An 18,308-nucleotide genomic window follows, 5' to 3' on the forward strand; every position below is an offset into this window, starting at 1 on the left:
TCTCTCCACCTCCAGGGTGATTGCGTATTTCCCGTTTCCCTTTTGGTTCCGTTTGGTTCCTAACATCTTACAATGTTCCATATTACTTTACCCAGTATCTGATTCGACTTTATTTTTGCATGATGGCGTCGGAGGACGCGCCACTACACTTTCAGGATGCCAAGTCGACTCCGGTGCTGTGGCACGCCTCTAACCGTCGGTCACGGACAAACCGGGTTAAGACAATTGGCTTGTCAGTGATTGCATTGTTCTTCTTCTTTCTTATGCTACAGTCTTCTTCAACGGTAATGATCGCTTCCTGCGCCACGGACATGCTGTGACTGTCAGGCCTAAGATAAAGAAGCTAATAACTTGCCTAGCGACTCGATCCGGACTTTTGGACCAAGTTTCCCTCTCGCCATCCTTTCCCTCAGCGCCCGGAAGATGCCCAAGTCCTCCTTCCTCCCCGTACTGATATCAATGTCAACGATACTCTCCCTCACAATCTGGACAAGCCCAACCCACGCCTGCATGTCCTAGTCCCAGCCTCGCAGGGCTCGCGCGGAGTCTGCCGAACGCTTACGTCGGCTATGATCCTCGGATACCCACCGCCGACATTAATCGGTTATGGGCATGACTCTCCCGGAGCGACCGAGGCCGAGCGCATGGTGGACCGGATCACGCGGGCGCGCAACTACCTCCGAGACAGTAAAATCGTGCATGATCGCGACTTCGTGCTGATGGTGGATGGCGCAGACAGCTTCTTCCAATTGCCACCGAAGGTGCTAGTGGAACGGTTCCAGGCTATCATAAGGGCAAACAACCGAAAGCTGCGGGACAAGTTTGGGTTCGCAGAGGTAGCGGGCGAAAAGGCCGGGGCTGCACCTGAGATGGTTCAGAAATACACCCAGCGCGTTCTTTTTGGCGCAAGCAAGATGTGCTTCCCCGGGTTGCTGGATGACCCCGGTTGTGTATCTGTCCCCGAATCAACTTTACCTCCGGATGTATATGGCTGGAAGACTGATGCCTACCCAGATGGATCTCTGAACCGACCCCGATGGTTGAACCCGGGAGCGGTCATTGGTCAGGCTGCGGATCTGCGTCTGATCTACGATGAGGTCCTGCGGCTAGTTGAGTTTCGCTCGAACAAGTCTGGAGATTACCAGGCCCTGACACAGATGTACGGACGGCAAGAGGTGATCAGAGAACTGGAGCGGCGGCGAACAGCCAACGACTTCAAAGAGTTGTTTTACCGGATGGTGGGTATCTCAGATGCAGCAAACATCACCGGAATCACCCTCCGGCTGGAGACAGGCCACCGTTACGAGTACGGTATTGGCGTGGACTTCGAGTCTCAACTCTTCTTCAACCAGATCATGTCCCGCAAGGATGTCGAGTGGATCAGATTCGGCAACATCACAAAGATGTCTGCATTGCAGATGCAACACGGCGTCCCTCGCGAACACCGTCTCCTCCTACCACCAGACATCGCAGCACTCCCCAACCCATTTATCCAGTCCCGCTTCGCAAAAGAATCAACCCAACGACCAGTATGGAATGCCACACTGGATAAACTGCCGAACCCGCGCGAGCGCACCTGGCACAACATTTCGCTCATGACGAATGCCCACTCCGCCTCGGTGCCAGTAGTTGCCCACCTCAACGGCGACCCCAAGCTCCGCAACGCCTGGTGGGAGAACATGTGGTTTTTCCCATGGGGGCGCGCCCTACTGCGGAAATATGTCCGCGACTCGCACGGGTTCGACGCGGCACAGTCGTCGCTGCTGGGCGGCCAGGACTGGCTGGAGGTGCGTGGAGGCCGAGGTGGGATTTGGACCGATGACCAGAACTGGATCACCTTTGCTGAGGTCTGCAATGGCCAAGAAAGAGATCTGTTTGACGATGACCTTGGACTTTGGGCTAAGGAAGTTGACGACCCAGATGATCCGGTTTATAACCAGTATGGAAGTCTCATTGCTGGGAAGGAAGAGAAATTGGAGAACTTCGAGAACTTCGACTAAAGCTGGACCTTGAGTTAATATTCTCCCCCTATTACTCACTATATCATTCTCGATGGATGGATCGCTGTCGGGTTGTTGAGACTCTGTCCAGCTCATCGTCCCATCAAACCACCTGCTCTGCGCTATATCCCCACGTCCAATTCCAAGCTTATCAAGTTATGGACCCTATGTGATGTTTCGAGCTTGGATGGTTTATTGTCTTTTTGCATGACCGGCCTGGCTGGATAAACCACTACTATGATGGCTTGGCCGGATTCACAAAAGATTTATTCTTATGTCGAAGCTGGGGATTCTTTCGACTGTTATCGGGAATAGCTGTACATTATGGGGACTGGCTTTGTATGATACCATCATAGATGGAACCTTGGAAGTAGTACTTCTTATTCTCTCTATCCGTTCCTCCCTTTATGAATGCACGCAGACTCTCTCTCTTTCTCTCTCTCGCAGATCATTCATTGTGTTGCACCACTCGTGTCTCATTTGAACCGACAGCTGGCCATAATATGGCGGTCTGGTGGTCGAAGCCTGCTCCCTTGGAGTTCGGATCGACCCAACAAGGAGGAACGATGCATAACCCAGACCTTATTGGAAATGGAGCCGATATTCCGTCTGTTCGTGGACAGGGTCCCCTTAGATCTACATTGCCATCGGGTATACTTGGGGCCCCGGGTTCCTGCAGGTGGCCCCGGGGGAAGAGTCCCGCTTAGTAATTATATGCCCGCGGCGCGGCCCGGGGGGACCACCTGGGCAACCCTAAGCAAGTAGAAAAATAGCTTCTTAGCTACTAATTTAGTACTATTTATACCCGACCGAGTAATCTTAAAGCTTAATATCCGGCTTCGAATACTTATACCCCCCTTTAGCCGGGGTACTAATTAGGACCTAAAAACTCCTTTAAACTACATTTAATTATAAAAGTAAGCTTCGTTAATTAAAGTATTACTTTATATACAATTAAGAAGCCCTCTAAGCTCTCTTAATTCCGCTATAAATTAGGTTTTAAAGGTATACTAGCTTACTATATAATCCGGTATATTTCTTAAGAAAGAAGTAAGCCATTTACGTACTGCTAACGAGAAGTAGAAGCAAAAGCGTACTAGATCTCGGAGGTATATACCCGCCGAAGAAGGCCTCTTAGTTTAAGAAGCTTCTTAATTGATTACCAAGGTAGTAGAAGCATTAGAAGTACCCCCGGGGGGTATGGAATATGTAGATTGCTAGGGTATAGAAGAGAAACATGTCTAGATAGACCAATTAGTTAGTTTAATTAATTTAATGGCGTTATGGTTGAGATAAAAGCATTTGAATTCAATGGGTTAGATGGGGTGCGCAGCTCACTTGTGAAATACGTTATACGAACAATATATAGTATAGATAACTAATATTAACAACTCTAACTAAAATGAAAAAACCCGCTATTTCGACAATCTACGCGGAAATTGATGACTCACTGTAATATGCACTTTTGTATAGTATACCTGGTACCCAATGTCATATGATGTTCCCGGTATAATACTTGATTTCTACCATATATTCGGACTTAGTATTCGACACATATAAATGACACGTTCTACCACGTGATAATATACTCGATCCCTTTGTATATTTGATTTGTTTGTAAGGGTTAGGAGTTCCCCTATTCAAATGCGGCGCTAAGGGAATCTTATCAATAACAGTAGGCGACCTAAGTCTAGCATTCTACTGGTTACGTTACGCGTGGGTGTAGTTACTACATCTAGTTGGTCTGCGGCACAATCCATGGCATAACCGAAATTTCAAAGTAGTAGGAGTGGGACCTACGTTCCCAGGAAGGGGGATAAAAACTAATTTTAAGTTTCCCTCTTAGGTCGGTTGGCCGTCTAGGTCAGTAATCCACGGAAACACATAATCACAGGAAATGAGGCGTAAGAGACTTGGCAGGTATCTTATAGTGTGACGAGCAGGATCTATAAGCATCAGGTTCGTTACAATACCGAAGAAATAACTAGTGGATACCGGTGAAGTGAGGATTACCTTAAAAATTTCAAAAAGTCTTATTCCTCTGAAGTCAACAACATGCTCATACATGAAGCAAGGAAATATGCAACTGACGAATGCCCATTATGAGTTGCACAATCAAGAGGGGTCCGATGATCTCGGCACTCAAAATCAGTGGCGTGAACGTCAGCACCAGCCTGAACGAGTCTCTGAACAATCTCGAGATGGCCATTCTCTGCAGCATAATGCAGAGGTGTTTCGCCATAGACGTCCTGAAGGGTAAAATCTACTCCTGCTGTGAGGAGTTCATCCACCAGATCAACAGCACCGGACTCGGCAGCCCAGTGTAGTTTAGTCTTCCCGTAAGCGACATCGGTTTTGTTGGGACCATATTCTATGCCCATACATGAAGCAAGGAAACGCGCAACTAAGGAGTACCCATTGTTGTTTGCGCAATCAAAAGGGGTCCGATAATTGCTGCGCTTAAAATCAGTGGCGTGAACGTCAGCACCAGCCTGAACAAGTCTCTGAACAATCTCGATATGGTCATTCTCTGCAGCATAATGCAGAGGTGTTTCGCCATAGACGTCCTGAAGGGTAAAGTCTACTCCTGCTGTGAGGAGTTCATCCACCAGATCAACAGCACCGGACTCGGCAGCCCAATGTAGTATAGTCTTCCCGTGAGCGATATCGGTTTTGTTGAGATCATACTTCATGTCCCAGTCATTATTCATCATGATACGGACAACCCAAACCAAAGAGTAGCGCTGAACAGCGTTAAACAGTGGGTTGTTGTATACATCAGTTCCATTCCAAAGGCTACCACCGCTCCTCAGGACCAGTTCCACGATATGTGCATTGCCTGTGTTAATCGCCAGACCTAGTGCAGTTCTTCCTTGGGAATCCTGGTAGTTGATGTCCGGGATATCCTTCAATAGCTTGGAGAAGAATTCTAGGGCTTCTTGATCCCCAGATGATATTCTCTCCAACAGAGCGCTGAGAATACCGTTCTGTTCTTCTCGCCTCTGGATGACTGGAGATTTGCGAAGGAGGTATGTCATGACATCACCACCAAAGTTTGAACAGGCTGAGTGAAGTGGGGAAAATCCGTCGTCATCAAGTGCCTGTATTTCGGCTCCATATCTGACTAGACGTTTCACGATAGACTTATAGTCCATCTGGGCAGCGTAGTGTAACGCTGTTCTGCCCTTGGGCTTACTCTTGATGTTGACATCCACTTTAGCTCTTAGCAGCTCCTTCACAACATTATCGTGACCAGTTTGGCATGCGATCATTAGAGGAGTGCACAGTTGTTCATCAATGAAGCGACCGCGACAAGGAACCAAATGATTTTTGTCAACATGCGGTTGAGCAAGAAGACTCTGAATACAACTAGTGACGTTGTAAAATGATGCTAGGGCTAGGATAATGGTGTGGAAAGGGATTGCTTCAAGTCTTCCCCCAGTGTAGCGCACTGGTTGCTGATTATTGAAGGATAGCAGCATTCTCAGGATGGATCCGTCCGAAAATCGGAGCAATTGGATCGCAAGACTACCCTGGCTTATCCCATTCTCATCGGCCATCCTAGCCTGTTCGAAAATGTAGCGAGCCGAGTACTGGAGCAGTAAATTTGGCTCCTCGAAAAGGTCATCGCTATCCATCGAGGACGCACTGAACTCATCACACGCCGAAGACTGTGTTATCGAAGTTGCCCTTCCAAGTAAAGCGGAGTCCTCTCGAAGTTCAATAGACTTGTGGATTGCCACGAGACTGAGATAATTGAGGCAACTTCGGAGTAGCTGTTCATGGCATTTTCCAATATAGGAGGGCGTCAGCATTGGCTCTAACGACCATTCCTCTAGGCTGTTTAGTCTAGCGCCATTCCCCTCTAAAAAAAAGGTCCGAACCGAATCGTGGATAACCTGGACTCTTCGTTTCCAAAATGATTGCACGGGAGCTGTCTGAATGTAGCTTATGGACTCTTCGCTGTCACTTTCGTCGTCGCTCTTGCTGTATTGATCCATAACTGCTGAGGAGTCGTTCAAATTTTGTGTGTCAACAATCTCCACTAGCCCCTTGGATATACTGCGTATATAATCCTCAAATCTCTGATTATCCACGACCTGTTGTTTCGCAGCTTCCCATGAACCTATTAACTTGCGTCGTGATCGATCGAACGGAGCGATATCTGATAATATCAAAGCCTCACGAATTTCGCCTGCATTTAGAGGCTTCTGTGAGAAGAGAATCCATTTGAAGAGGTTCGACGAAGCCTTTCGTTCACTGGGCTCATTGATGTTTGAAATAAGCTGTTCGAATAAAAGGTGGAGCTTGTTAGGCACATTGTCAAGTGATCTCATTAAACTTCGGAAAGATTGTCCTTGCTGAAGTATCTTTGGGCGAAGGTCACAGATCACTAGGTCTACCCACAAGAAGACCCCAGACGCTTTCTCAATAATTGATCGTTTCAGAGATTCTCTCTCTGAGGCACCGCCATGGGTTGTTTCTAGCAGAGGTAATGTTTGATGGATATAAGCCTCAATATTTCTCATATTGCTCTTCTCCGTGACGACCGTGTAACATTTCTCAAAGCGGATTCCAGGGAAATGCCGACACGAGATGCATAAGTTCACCTTCCATTTGTTGTTCATGGCTTGACTGATAAAACTTTGGAAGGAATGAAACACACTATCAATTTGCTCAGATTGTGATCTTTCCTCTGACTCGTCTCCACATTCATCGAGAGCATCGATAAGGATTGTGACTGGTTTCAACCCTGGGCGCTTCAAAGCATTGAAGAAGGCTTGCTCGACTTCTGCACGTGACCAATGCACACTATCATTTTTCGAATGCTCCTTCTTGCTTTTATACAGAACGTACAGCGTTGATGGAAGAGGTAGAGTCTGTAAAAGGAGCTGGTGGAGCAATGATCTGAAAAGACCTGTAGCTGATTTGGCCAGATCGTCACTACTTCGAGCGTTGAAGTAGAACTGAATAATTACATCGTCCCCTGGATTAGAGTTCGTAAGATAATTACCGAGCTGCTTCATCACAGTAGATTTTCCTGATCCGGGGTGACCTTCTATCCAGAGAACCCCATGATGATCGTTAAGATTATCTCGTTTCTTCCATGATTGGAAGGAGATATTGTCAAGAAGCCAAATGCGACCTTTTTCTTCGTTCTCATTCAATTCCGTGATCCGGCTCTGTCGTTCTTTGTAATCGAAATATAGCGTGTCTAGACATTCTGTTGCTCGTTTAGTAATTTACTTGTTCAGGGATCGTGATCAGTGTATATAAATAAACTCGGCGCGAAATACCTTTCTCGATGGTAGACAATACTACGCCAGCTATTGTAATATTGGGTTAGTAGATATCCCAACTTGTCGCAGATATGATTAGGATAGAGTGTAGAGGAAGTTGAATGAATCGCAATAATAAGAATTTGATGGACGAATAATTACAAACCTCTTGTTTTAAGTAGCTCCCCACAAATTCTTAGATTGCTCTGTACTATCTGCGTCGCGAGATAGGACCGAGTTGCTGCGGCAATGACATTTTTCTTTGAAGATTCCTGCAACCCAACCTCTTCCAAACCCCTGTCGACGTTAAATCGAAAATATCTTCTCTGATCATCAAGTGATGCATGTTCTTCGTGGAATGCGTCGGCAATTCTCTGGGTGTCGGTCGCCATTCTAATCAAAGCGTTCACAATTTGGTGCGGGTAGTCGCCAAACGCCTTCGGTTTAGGTACACCGGTACCGACCGACACAAGACATCGTAGTTGTGATTCCAGGTCAGCCTCAGACCAGACATCACTGGCTTCCTTCCATAGTTCGCTGACTGGGTTATTTGCTCCAGTACCACCATCCAAGAATTTCTCCCCGTATGGTCCAATCGCGACGGGTTCGAAAAACGAACTAGCAGCAGAAGTTGCCCTAGCAGCCTCCCAGATTTTGGTGTATGAGGTCAAATCTCCTGTGCCTCGGGAAGGGTAGGTCGCGAGCCGCCTGAGGAGAGAAGTCTCTTTTGTTGTCGAGCAGACAAATCTATTGAAGGACGTTACGAACATGCGGACAGATTTTGAATATTTGTACACGAACTTACACTTTGCATTTTGCATCTGGGTTCACCAGAAGAGCGTCTTCTTTTAATCCGCGATCGACGAGTAACTGTTTAACCGCTTTCTCTAGAATTTCATGATCAAATCGTTCTTGCATCTGCCAGGTCCGAAAACTGATTCGACTGTGCTTCTTGACAAATATCTTGTCCATCATAGCCAAGTAAACTTCAATGCACTCGTCTACTGTCATCCCAAGACGGCCAAGCATTATTGCAACGAGACTGTTTATATCAGCAGAAACTCACAGAGCTTATCATAAAGCTACTTACCCTCCTGTACTAGTACCTCCGATCATATCGAAGTATTCACAAGGCTTCAGTTGGCCGGGAGAATCATGATTGACAGCAAGCATTATCTCTCGCAAGATGAAAAGCATAGACAGGCCACGAACACCACCACCGTCCAAGGAGAGAAGGCATAATTGTTTTCCATCCATGTTGTCGGTAGATGTAGTAGACAAAAACAATCTCAACACCAATGGTGAAGATAACGGAACTAATTTCGGTCAGGTGGGCGCGAGTCTTTTAACGAATTTGTGTCCTGCGGGGTTGTGCAAGTCAGCTCAGCTCCAGCCTCAGCCTAGTCTTAGTATGGAAATGTCAGACGATAAAGTGTTCAAGCAACCTTGTAGCCGCCGACTAGTTGTAGGGCCCGCAACTTACTTATGGGCCACCGAGGGCCAACCAAGTTCAGTTCCCAGGAGTAAGGGGCCATGGGGCCAAAACTAGTAATTACTAGTAGGTTACTGGTAAGATCCGGAAGCTTGAAGGAGGTTTTTTATTATATTTGTGCATACGGGCAATAATATAGGGTTACTATAGGGGCGGCATATCACATAACATACTGTACCCCTTACAATCTTATCTTCAAAACACATACAAAAGTATAAGATTATATATAAAAGAGAACTATAGATAGTAGAGATATCGAAAAGATTATATACTCACACTAGCCTGCCTGCACCTACGGCCTTAGTCATGCGCTGCCTTACAATGGCCTTCTTATGCCACCGCCGCTATCATTCCAAAATACTTAGGTATACTGTATACTGTATATAGTTAAAAGTATGTTGAAAAGTACATGTTTAAATTAGGTAATTATAACTAGTACTAACTAGCCTCTATATTCCGAATCGTCTAGACAGATCATAGCGCCTGCATAGGTGGTGGTTTCCAGAGAGATAACATGCCGGTCGGTGTTTCAGCTGGCAGTTCGAGCTCCCTTGCGACCACGATGGCGAGTCCTGTGTCGTGATCTGACGAATCAGACGCGTATTCTGTAAGCCCTAGCAGCATATTAGCCATTTACTGAGGTTGTAAATAAGTGGGGGGCGGTTACATGGGTATTGGTGTGGTGGCAGTGTTGGTAGTGTAAAGATAGGATGATAGTACATACATAGCGGCATACGGCCATAGCACGGGTGCGAGAGGCAGCGATGACTAAGAGGTGCGGGCAGGCTATTCCCAAAGTGGAAGGCTAGTGCGAAAATCCTAGCCGGAGCGGGAATGACTAATCAGGGGTATGAGTAGCGAAGGGGGGTCAACCAAAGAAAAAGTGGGGGGGGGGGTGGTGATAAGAGATCTACTAGTCTGGAAGATCTGGAAGAGAGTGACGGAGAAGATGATGTGATATTGATAAGGGTCTGCCCAACAATTAAGCTGTTGGGAATCACATGTACTTATTGGGGAAACCAGACGTGCTAACCGAGGGGTGACGTGTGACAGGGGGTGGAGGATTCAATGTAATTTTAATATAATATAAGAAGAATATATAACAGTATTAGGTACTGGTGTATGGGGCGCTGTATCATCTTGATATGCACTAATTATGCAATACGGTTATACATGCTTCTACTGGTATAATACTACTAGGTGATGATCTACGGAGTACTCCGTACACACATCACACCGAGATAAATCACCTATCACACATATCCTATAGGACCCATTCCCTGAACAGCGCATACAAGGCGCACTCGTAGTTCTAGGGTAGGCATGCCAATATGTACTGTTTTTATGACTCGTTCCTCAGCCAAGGCATGAAACACCATCAGTCCCCTGCTTCACTTGACTTTTTGTCGTGTCCCCTGGTGGCATCATAATGGTAGCTCGTTGCCTATGCTATAGCACTCTGAATGCGCCTACTGCTCGCTACATTGCATTTCAAAAATCAGAGCAGCAGGACTCTTGTCTGTTAAAAGTAGGTTCATAAGATTCCAATAAGATTTCGCGTTGGGTGGGGAACTCCAGGCCATGGCACCAAAGCTGGCCGCTAAGTGCTTACGCTGTGGCATTAACTGACGCACGGGTAAGTGGGCCACACGGGCAAGGCTAAGGCTACGGACAAGGCACCGGCCCACTTACCCGTGCGTCAGTTAATACCACAGCATGGCTTGGAGTTCCCTCCCCACACAACGCGAGTGTTAATTTGTTTCAAGGTAATTATAGGTAAATTTGATCAGGAATGCATGATTTTTCAGGAATGATTATTTCCGTATGGACTGGTACTTTGTGGTCTCATTGGACTGTACAGACTGTGAAACCGGATGATTGATTGAACTGAGTATGGAAATCAGTTGAAAGTGTCTTCAAGGTTACAGTATATAGCTGTATTTTACACATGATTCTTCTGGGCTGATCCAAAATCATAACAAAAGCATAGGGTGGATTTCAAGGGCTAGCCCTATATAGGGGTGGTGATAATATAGCCACTCCCATTCTTGACATGATTAGCTCTGGGCTGTTCTCCGCTTTTGCCGTACCGCCCAGCCCCTCACACAGCCTCCCCACCCCCTTTATTATTTGACCAGCGCGCCGTCAATCACTATTCGTTGTCAACTTCATCTTTTGGCACAATCATGCCTTCAAAGAACCCCAAGCAAACAAGACCCTCGCCGAATTCTGCGTCGAAGACTTTCAAGGGGCGGCTGCATGGCTGGCTTGGCCGCAACTGGAGTCTCAAGTCGGTGTTTACTGGCGTATTGGTACTCTCCACGGGCCTTTATGTGGCTAACCCCAGTATTGAGGCCATACTGGATAATTTTCGACCCATTGGCCAGGATAGCTATTGGAAGAATCATCGAGAGGAAGTCAAGGACGTGTTTGTCACAAGCTGGGATGCATACTCTCGACATGCCTGGGGTATGTCGAGACCCTTTGTCACGTCAAATCCACCACGAGTAAAAGTTGACATTTAAACTTAGGAAAGGATGTCTATCATCCCATTGCCAAAACTGGAGACCAAATGAGTCCTAAGGGGCTCGGATGGATCATCGTCGACAGTCTTGACTCATTAATGATCATGAATCTAACCTCTCAGCTCTCTGATGCTCGAGACTGGGTCAATTGGGAATTGACCTACGACCAAGATCAAGATGTCAACACTTTTGAGACTACCATTCGCATGCTAGGCGGGCTTCTGTCGGCGCACTATCTGTCCAGTCAACTTCCTGATGTTGCATCTCGCCAGGACTCCGTTTACCTCCGAAAAGCGGTTGACCTGGCAGACCGACTTCTCAGCGCTTATGAGTCTCCTTCCGGAATCCCATATGCTAGTGTGAAACTAGCTACCCGAGAAGGTATTCCATCTCATGCAGATGGAGGTGCCTCGTCGACTGCCGAAGCTACGACCCTCCAACTGGAAATGAAGTACCTTGCTCATATCACAGGCAACGAAGTCTACTGGCGCAAGGCCGAACATGTTATGAAGGTGATCGACGACCACTGCATGCCAGATGGTTTGTTACCTATTTTTGTGCATCCTGATACAGGAAATTTCCGCTACCAGGAGATCCGTCTTGGGAGCCGCGGGGACTCTTACTACGGTATTGTCCTTCATTTCCGCTATGCGATTGAACTGAAAACCTAATAATAATCACAGAGTACTTGGTCAAGCAATATCTGCAGACCTCCGGAGATGAGCAAATCTATAGCGAGATGTGGGAAGAGGCTCTGGCAGGCATCCAAAAGCATCTTGTCACTACCACCAAGTACTCTAATCTCCAATTTATTGCGGAGCTTCCAAATGGCATCGGTGGGAATCTGTCTCCAAAAATGGACCACCTCGTCTGTTTCTTACCAGGCTCAATTGCAATTGCCGCTACAGAAGGACGAACTGAGGCCGAAGCGCGCAAGCTGCCAACCTGGAGTGCTAAAAAAGAGGAGCAGATGAAGCTAGCAAGAGAGCTCATGAAAACCTGTTGGGCGATGTATGCAGTGACAGACACCGGGTTGTCGCCCGAAATTACCTGGCTTGAGACTGACGACGCCGATCTCCGACCCAAGCCAGGGTCAAGACCTCAAAAGAAAAGCAAGGATGACATAGACTCGTGGAAGAAAGATCTTATTATCAAGCCTCTCGATGCTCACAATCTGCAACGCCCGGAAACTGTTGAGAGTCTCTTTTTGATGTTCCGAGTCACAGAAGATCCCATTTACCGGAAATGGGGATGGAAGATTTTTGAATCTTTCAAGCAACACATGCTTATACCCGATGGCGAAGCGTATACCTCCTTGAATGATGTTACCAAGGTTCCTGCGCCCTATCGTGATAATATGGAAAGCTTTTGGCTGGTAAGATATTTAATCGTGTCTTCTGCTTCCACCACGACTGCTAAACCTCAAATATAGGCTGAAACTCTGAAGTATCTATACCTTCTCTTCTCACCGAGAGAGTATCTCCCACTCACTGATGTTGTCTTCAATACGGAAGCCCATGTTCTGCCTCGATTCAAGCAGTCCAAGTTTCAAACCGGCTGGGAGCGAAAGAGATGTTGAAAAGGAAGCTCACAAGACCGCGCGGTTGCTCCGGCATACATATATTGCCATGTTTTTGTTGAGGGAGAGGAGGTTTAGATTCAAGTTCCGAGTCAGAGGTAGTAGTACGCATAACAAGGTATGCAGACAGCCTGAATGGGATGAATGGAGATTAGAAATTAGAATTCCCTTGGGAGGCATACTTTACGTCCTCTACTGGGACCAATGTATATCGCGTAATACCTAGGCAGTGACAAATTGCCCATCTGTGTGATGTCCTTTATGTATCCTGTCAAAGTGCTTTACAGCACGTCTCGCCAGCCAAATCTGTCGAGTGGTTCCTCAAGAGAGTGCCGAACATTTTTTACAAGGCAGAGAAGGCGTGAAATATGACAAAACACGCTCAGCGGGTGGAAGGATACGGTCCAGGGAGCACAGTGGTTTAATAGTCAAATATCCGAGATGTATGACAACTCTCATTCAACGTGGCTATCCCACGATTATAAAGTAGCTATTTTCTTTCGTTATTTGACCGCCCTCTCCCGCCCTCTCTCGCCGTCCTTAGTAGTAGTAGAAATCAATTGACCCGATCCGGCTATCTCTAAGTTATGAGTGACATGTGCGTGCTGCAATCCTCCTGGGATGCGAAAATGACGGCCTGCGCCCGGGAAAAGTACCTTCCGATGCCCCAGCGGGGCTTCGGGGAGGTACCTCACCACTGTGAGAAGGTAGTAGAGTACAAAAATCAGGTAACAAAAGGAAACAGGGGGTAAAGGTTCCTCCCACGAGGAAGACAAAAGAAATCGAAAAGGGGGGGGGGGGGAGGATAGTACGCCTTGCTATCGGTCGTACACCGCTAAGAAATGAGAGCCTCCGCCCCCTCAGCCACGCCATTATCATCACCACCAACATCAACACCAGCATCTGGCACTCTCGCAGTGGGCCACCAGGAGGATATGGACCCTCTATTGCTGCGTCAAACAGGTGAATTGGGACAATGGGAAATTACCCAAAAATAATTAAAAGCAGAATTAGTACTTGCTGATAATGAATTCTCAGCAAAAAAATATCATTCCCAAGACACAAAATCTCTCAAGCCTAATTTCTCGACGAGAGCTCTGCCGGTTGAACAGGAAGTAGCTTAGGCGCATCCAACTCTGCGGGGTATTGTGGCTGGTACCGTGCCTGGTGTACGGACATAGCCGGAGGTTGGGAGTAGTAATGAGACAGACTTTGATCAGGCTCAGCTGCTGTTCGCTGCTTCCGCCGACGGAAGAGGTACAAGGCAGTCAGCAATGCGATCACACCTATCGCACCCACGCCGATTCCGACGCCGATTCCGATTTTTGCTCCTGTATCTAGGCTACTGGGAGAGCTTGAGTTGGAATTTTGAGAAGTAACCGATGTTGAAGGGGTTGTGGTTGTTGCCGAGGTCGTAGAAGTAGCGGTAGCAGTTGAAGGGTATTTGATGTTCCAACCCACAATGCCAATTGCACCGACTGTCGAGCTGGAGGTCATGGTTGTTGTAGCCATGGACCACGAGCTCGAGTCATCATTTGCAGTGGATCCGTAAGTAAGAGTCATGCCCGAGGAAACTTTCGACAGGCAGTTCCCAGCAACAGAACCAGGAACAGCATCTCCAAGATAGAAACCTCTGTTGTTGACTTCAGTGAGCTATTCCGCCATAGATCGATGGGGTAAGAGCAAAAGCAATTTGGACTTACGATGGACAGCACATCTCCAAAACACTGGACGAATCTTTCGTGGAAGAGGCAAGTGTGGACCAATTGTCGGGACATGACATTGGTCCGATGCTAATTCGTGTCGCGTACGAGCCATGGTCACCTAGAAGCCCTTGCTCCCACCATGTTGTCATGGCTGGGGGTCCACAAAGTACACCAGTTTCAACATCGAGCCCGTATGCGGGGTCGAACGCCATCAAGCTCGGGCCATCGAGACGATATTTGGTGAAACATTCCGGGGACGGTGTCCATGTCGTTGTTAGCGGGACATAAGATGTGACAGTGCCACTATTCGTCTCCGCTGGGTAGAGGACTGCCGAGTCTGACATAGAAAGCGACACTGGAATGTGAAGGCTTGTTAAAGCCCGCCGTTAATGCGAAGATACAGTCAGAGTTATCTCCGTAAGTGAGCTATGCAGAACTTCACGAGATCGAATTCTTGGGGTGAATTCTGGGCAGGATATGCAATAATTGATCAAGAGTCAAGAATCAGAGGGAAGGTAAGCTAATACTTAAGTGACCTCAGGTATTAAGTCGGGCCGGTCGGCCCAGCCCCTAACGCTCCACGCCAATTGAGGTCTGTTCACAACCAAAATTGAGCTAATGCACATCGCACACCACAGCGGCATGATTGACGAGTCAACGAAGACGTTCCAGGAATCAGAGCGGCCCCACCTGGCCCTGATAGGCGGATTCGTAGACGGGCGCTAGTTGCTTTCTATGTATAGGCCCAAATCAAACCCCGTAGATGCAGTGGCTGTGACAATACGATACGGAGGTGCATATGGGGGGGGGGGGAAGGGGGCGGCGCCAAAAAAACTCGTCTGACCCACTTGCTTACAATCATTCTGCCGCCTTTTCTGCCGGTTTAAAACCTCGCAAATATACTCCGTAATGAAATCTGTAAGAGTTGCAAGGGTGGCTAGGAAAGAAGGGTCAATGGCACGAAGGAGGCTTGATTTTGATTTGGCTACGAACAGTATCAAGACTGATTATTTGTCAGCATGTATCCATAGCTTCCATCTCTCACCTCATAGCACCTCTTACATAGCACACATATCACATACGTTCACATGCTTCATATTTGCACTCCGTACAGGTTATAAGCCCTCCTCTTTAAGATCCTAAGCCTCGCTATCGCCATGTTTCCTCCTTAGGGGAGTGGGTGTTACAACCTGCCCCTGGACTGGCGAGTTACAAACTAGGCCAAAAAGATCACTATATCTAAGCGTTACGCTCAGATAGACCAGGCTCCGATATATATAGTGCGTGACATGACAGTGGGATATTGAGAGCCCCGCTGACCACTACTCCAAGCGTTTACTCATTAAGCCAAAAAGGCATAGCCAAACTGAGTTTAACTGTAGTGGTATATATATAGGTGTCACACATGTTGTGGGATCACAACATGACAGGAGGCTTCTTAAACTAAAAAGCCTTCTTCGGCCGGTATATACTTCCGGGATCTAGTACGCTTTTACTTCTACTTCTCGTTAGCGGTACGTAAATGGCTTACTTCTTTCTTAAGAAATATACCGGATTATATAGTAAGCTAGTATACCTTTAAAACCTAGTTTATAGCGGAATTAAGAGGACTTAGAGGGCTTCTTAATTATATATAAAGTAATGTGATTCGGAAAGGATCGCATGTTTTCTATTAGTTGGGTTTGCTAAGTACTAAATACTACTATCTACGGGGAGCTACGGTACCTATAGATATAGAAACGGTCCGGTACGGGCCTGTAGAGAAAGACTGTATGCTATACTTTCACCATAGTACTTGTAAAGTGAGAGTGTCTCTAAATTACTGGCAATCTTACTATGTATGTAACCAATGAGAGAGAGTTATGGTCGGTCTATTTAGTTGCTCGTACCCAATGTCCTCGACGTCTCGCCCGACGAACCCTCGCGGATAGTATCTTTCATTGATTTACAAGGAGGGCTAGTCTTACCGACCTTTCTCCAAGCTCGGTGGCCAATATTCTTGAAACCTTGGCAGGAGAGTGAATACGCGAGAGGCCCTGTATAAGTGAAGCTGCCAGACAACCTCGATCAATTAGACGAGGAAGAAGAAAAAAAAGAAAAAAGAAGGCTGCATTGAACGAGTGGGAGCAAGACATGCTAGCCAAGTCTTACGAGATCGTCACGTACCTAGAGAACAGACCGGCGTAGTATACCGCCATCAATGTGCCGCGAGTTTTTCGAGAGCTGTTCGTCCATTGTGGTGAGGTTTTGGAGATGGATATTATCCCACTTCGTGAATGCCTCAGAGATATCTCAGAGCTGGTCGAACTTGGGATTCTCTGGATAATGTCCATTCTCCTTCACAGAAGAAGAAATAGAGATTCATGGGCGCTAATTCGCTGGTTATGAAGATTGGTACCAAGTCCAGGTCCTTGCCCGGGAATGTCTGGATACACATGCAGAAGGCTGGATATCACCACAGTTGGATTTCAAGAACAAGCGAAACTTAAACAAGAAATTGCAGGACATGTACATTCAGCAAATGGCCGGCGAGAAACCCTCGAGGAAGTGAAAGCAATTTTGCCTTTCCCATTATGAATCCGCCGTGGAGGTTTGAAGAAGTAGACTGGTTTCTTTCTTGATTCTTTGATATCAAACATCTATGATAAAACAATTTCCAGCTTCTCATCCTTTGACGTTCTCATAATCCGCCGTAAGAGTCTCCTTAATTATAGCCAAAATAGCCTTGACATCTTCATCAGAGAGTCTGAGCTCCCGCTCTTCAATAACACCGTCCATCAACACCACCGCAGTGTAATCTTCCTCCTCGCCCTCTTCACCTTCCGCTTCCCCATCCACTTCCATCGCATCCTCCCCATTAGCACCTTCCTCTGCAGCTTCTTCAGTCGCAGGATTACCGCTCAGTCCCACCCCGAGATTCAAGATCATAACGACCTCGGCTTTGGTCAGTCCGTACGGCTGTAGACGGACCACCAAGTCCCGGAGGGCAGTGTCCATAGGTGTTATTTCTGAGGAGGTGATCGGTGGCGGCAGGGAATTAGCATCTGGCTCTGTACTTGCTGAATTTGAGGTTCGCAGTGTGCCGGTCATTGCGGCTTGCGATTGTGATTTCGACTGGGAGGAGGAAGGGCGGGCTGTGTAGCGGGGGTATCGTAGGAGGTGGGGGGAGAGACGGCTTGCATAGTTGTGAATCTGGGAGAGTTAGTCGGTTTTTTTTTTCCTTCTATCGTTCGTGTCTCTTGGTGTCTGGTTCGGGAGCTTGGGTTCTGGTCGACTCCGCTTCACGATGGGGTCTGTGGTGTAGTTTCACTAGGCCACAACACCCCGTGGATAGATGAAAAGGACCGCATAGGGGTTCTCACCTCTTTGACTACTGTATTATGGTCTCTGAGATCTGGGCTTGGTGCCCAGTTCCCCGAACTTGGCGGTGGTCGGCGGGGTGGATTGGAGGTCAGATGGGCCAGGACCTCGACATTGGTCAGGACGGCGGCTTGAGGGTCAATGATCTAAATTATTTCGTTAGCGGCAATACTGAGCTTCCACTAAAATATATCTTACCCTCATTTTATGTGTTGAAGGTGGCAAGATAGACTGGAGCAAATGAGTGACTGGAGTGAAGGAAGGAAAATTGTTTGAACTGCCGGCAGAAACTGGGCGGTGTCATTATCTACCCGCATATCTTGGCTAAATCGAGTATAGAGACGAAACAACAAGAGATGAGACTGGA

General features: G+C 47.2%; 5 protein-coding genes across 5 annotated transcripts; 2 read left to right on the forward strand and 3 right to left on the reverse strand.

Annotated features, from left to right (window-relative positions):
- Positions 1–122: 122 nt before the first annotated feature.
- Positions 123–2,000, forward strand: N7537_010836 (glycosyltransferase domain-containing protein; the record flags this gene model as incomplete). Its single annotated transcript, XM_056901890.1, has 2 exons — positions 123–284; positions 360–2,000. 2 exons carry the CDS (start codon positions 123–125, stop codon positions 1,998–2,000), a joined length of 1,803 nt encoding a protein of 600 aa, XP_056747177.1.
- A 2,033-nt stretch (positions 2,001–4,033) lies between these two features.
- Positions 4,034–8,536, reverse strand: N7537_010837 (uncharacterized protein; the record flags this gene model as incomplete). Its single annotated transcript, XM_056901891.1, has 4 exons — positions 4,034–7,224; positions 7,446–8,026; positions 8,085–8,321; positions 8,370–8,536. The coding sequence occupies 4 exons, from the start codon at positions 8,534–8,536 to the stop codon at positions 4,034–4,036; spliced, it is 4,176 nt and encodes a 1,391-aa protein (XP_056747178.1).
- Positions 8,537–10,957: 2,421 nt separating this feature from the next.
- Positions 10,958–12,875, forward strand: N7537_010838 (glycoside hydrolase family 47 protein; the record flags this gene model as incomplete). Its single annotated transcript, XM_056901892.1, has 4 exons — positions 10,958–11,240; positions 11,303–11,923; positions 11,980–12,671; positions 12,729–12,875. 4 exons carry the CDS (start codon positions 10,958–10,960, stop codon positions 12,873–12,875), a joined length of 1,743 nt encoding a protein of 580 aa, XP_056747179.1.
- Positions 12,876–13,952: 1,077 nt separating this feature from the next.
- On the reverse strand, positions 13,953–14,925 carry N7537_010839 (uncharacterized protein; the record flags this gene model as incomplete). The annotated part of the gene is made up of 2 exons (XM_056901893.1): positions 13,953–14,508; positions 14,579–14,925. 2 exons carry the CDS (start codon positions 14,923–14,925, stop codon positions 13,953–13,955), a joined length of 903 nt encoding a protein of 300 aa, XP_056747180.1.
- Positions 14,926–17,245: 2,320 nt separating this feature from the next.
- Positions 17,246–18,145, reverse strand: N7537_010840 (uncharacterized protein; the record flags this gene model as incomplete). The annotated part of the gene is made up of 3 exons (XM_056901894.1): positions 17,246–17,773; positions 17,944–18,087; positions 18,140–18,145. 3 exons carry the CDS (start codon positions 18,143–18,145, stop codon positions 17,246–17,248), a joined length of 678 nt encoding a protein of 225 aa, XP_056747181.1.
- Between the last annotated feature and the right edge of the window lie 163 nt (positions 18,146–18,308).

The sequence above is a fragment of the Penicillium hordei genome (assembly GCF_028827395.1).
Source record: "Penicillium hordei strain IBT 12815 chromosome Unknown utg000006l_segment0_segment0, whole genome shotgun sequence".
Classification (NCBI taxonomy): domain Eukaryota; kingdom Fungi; phylum Ascomycota; class Eurotiomycetes; order Eurotiales; family Aspergillaceae; genus Penicillium; species Penicillium hordei.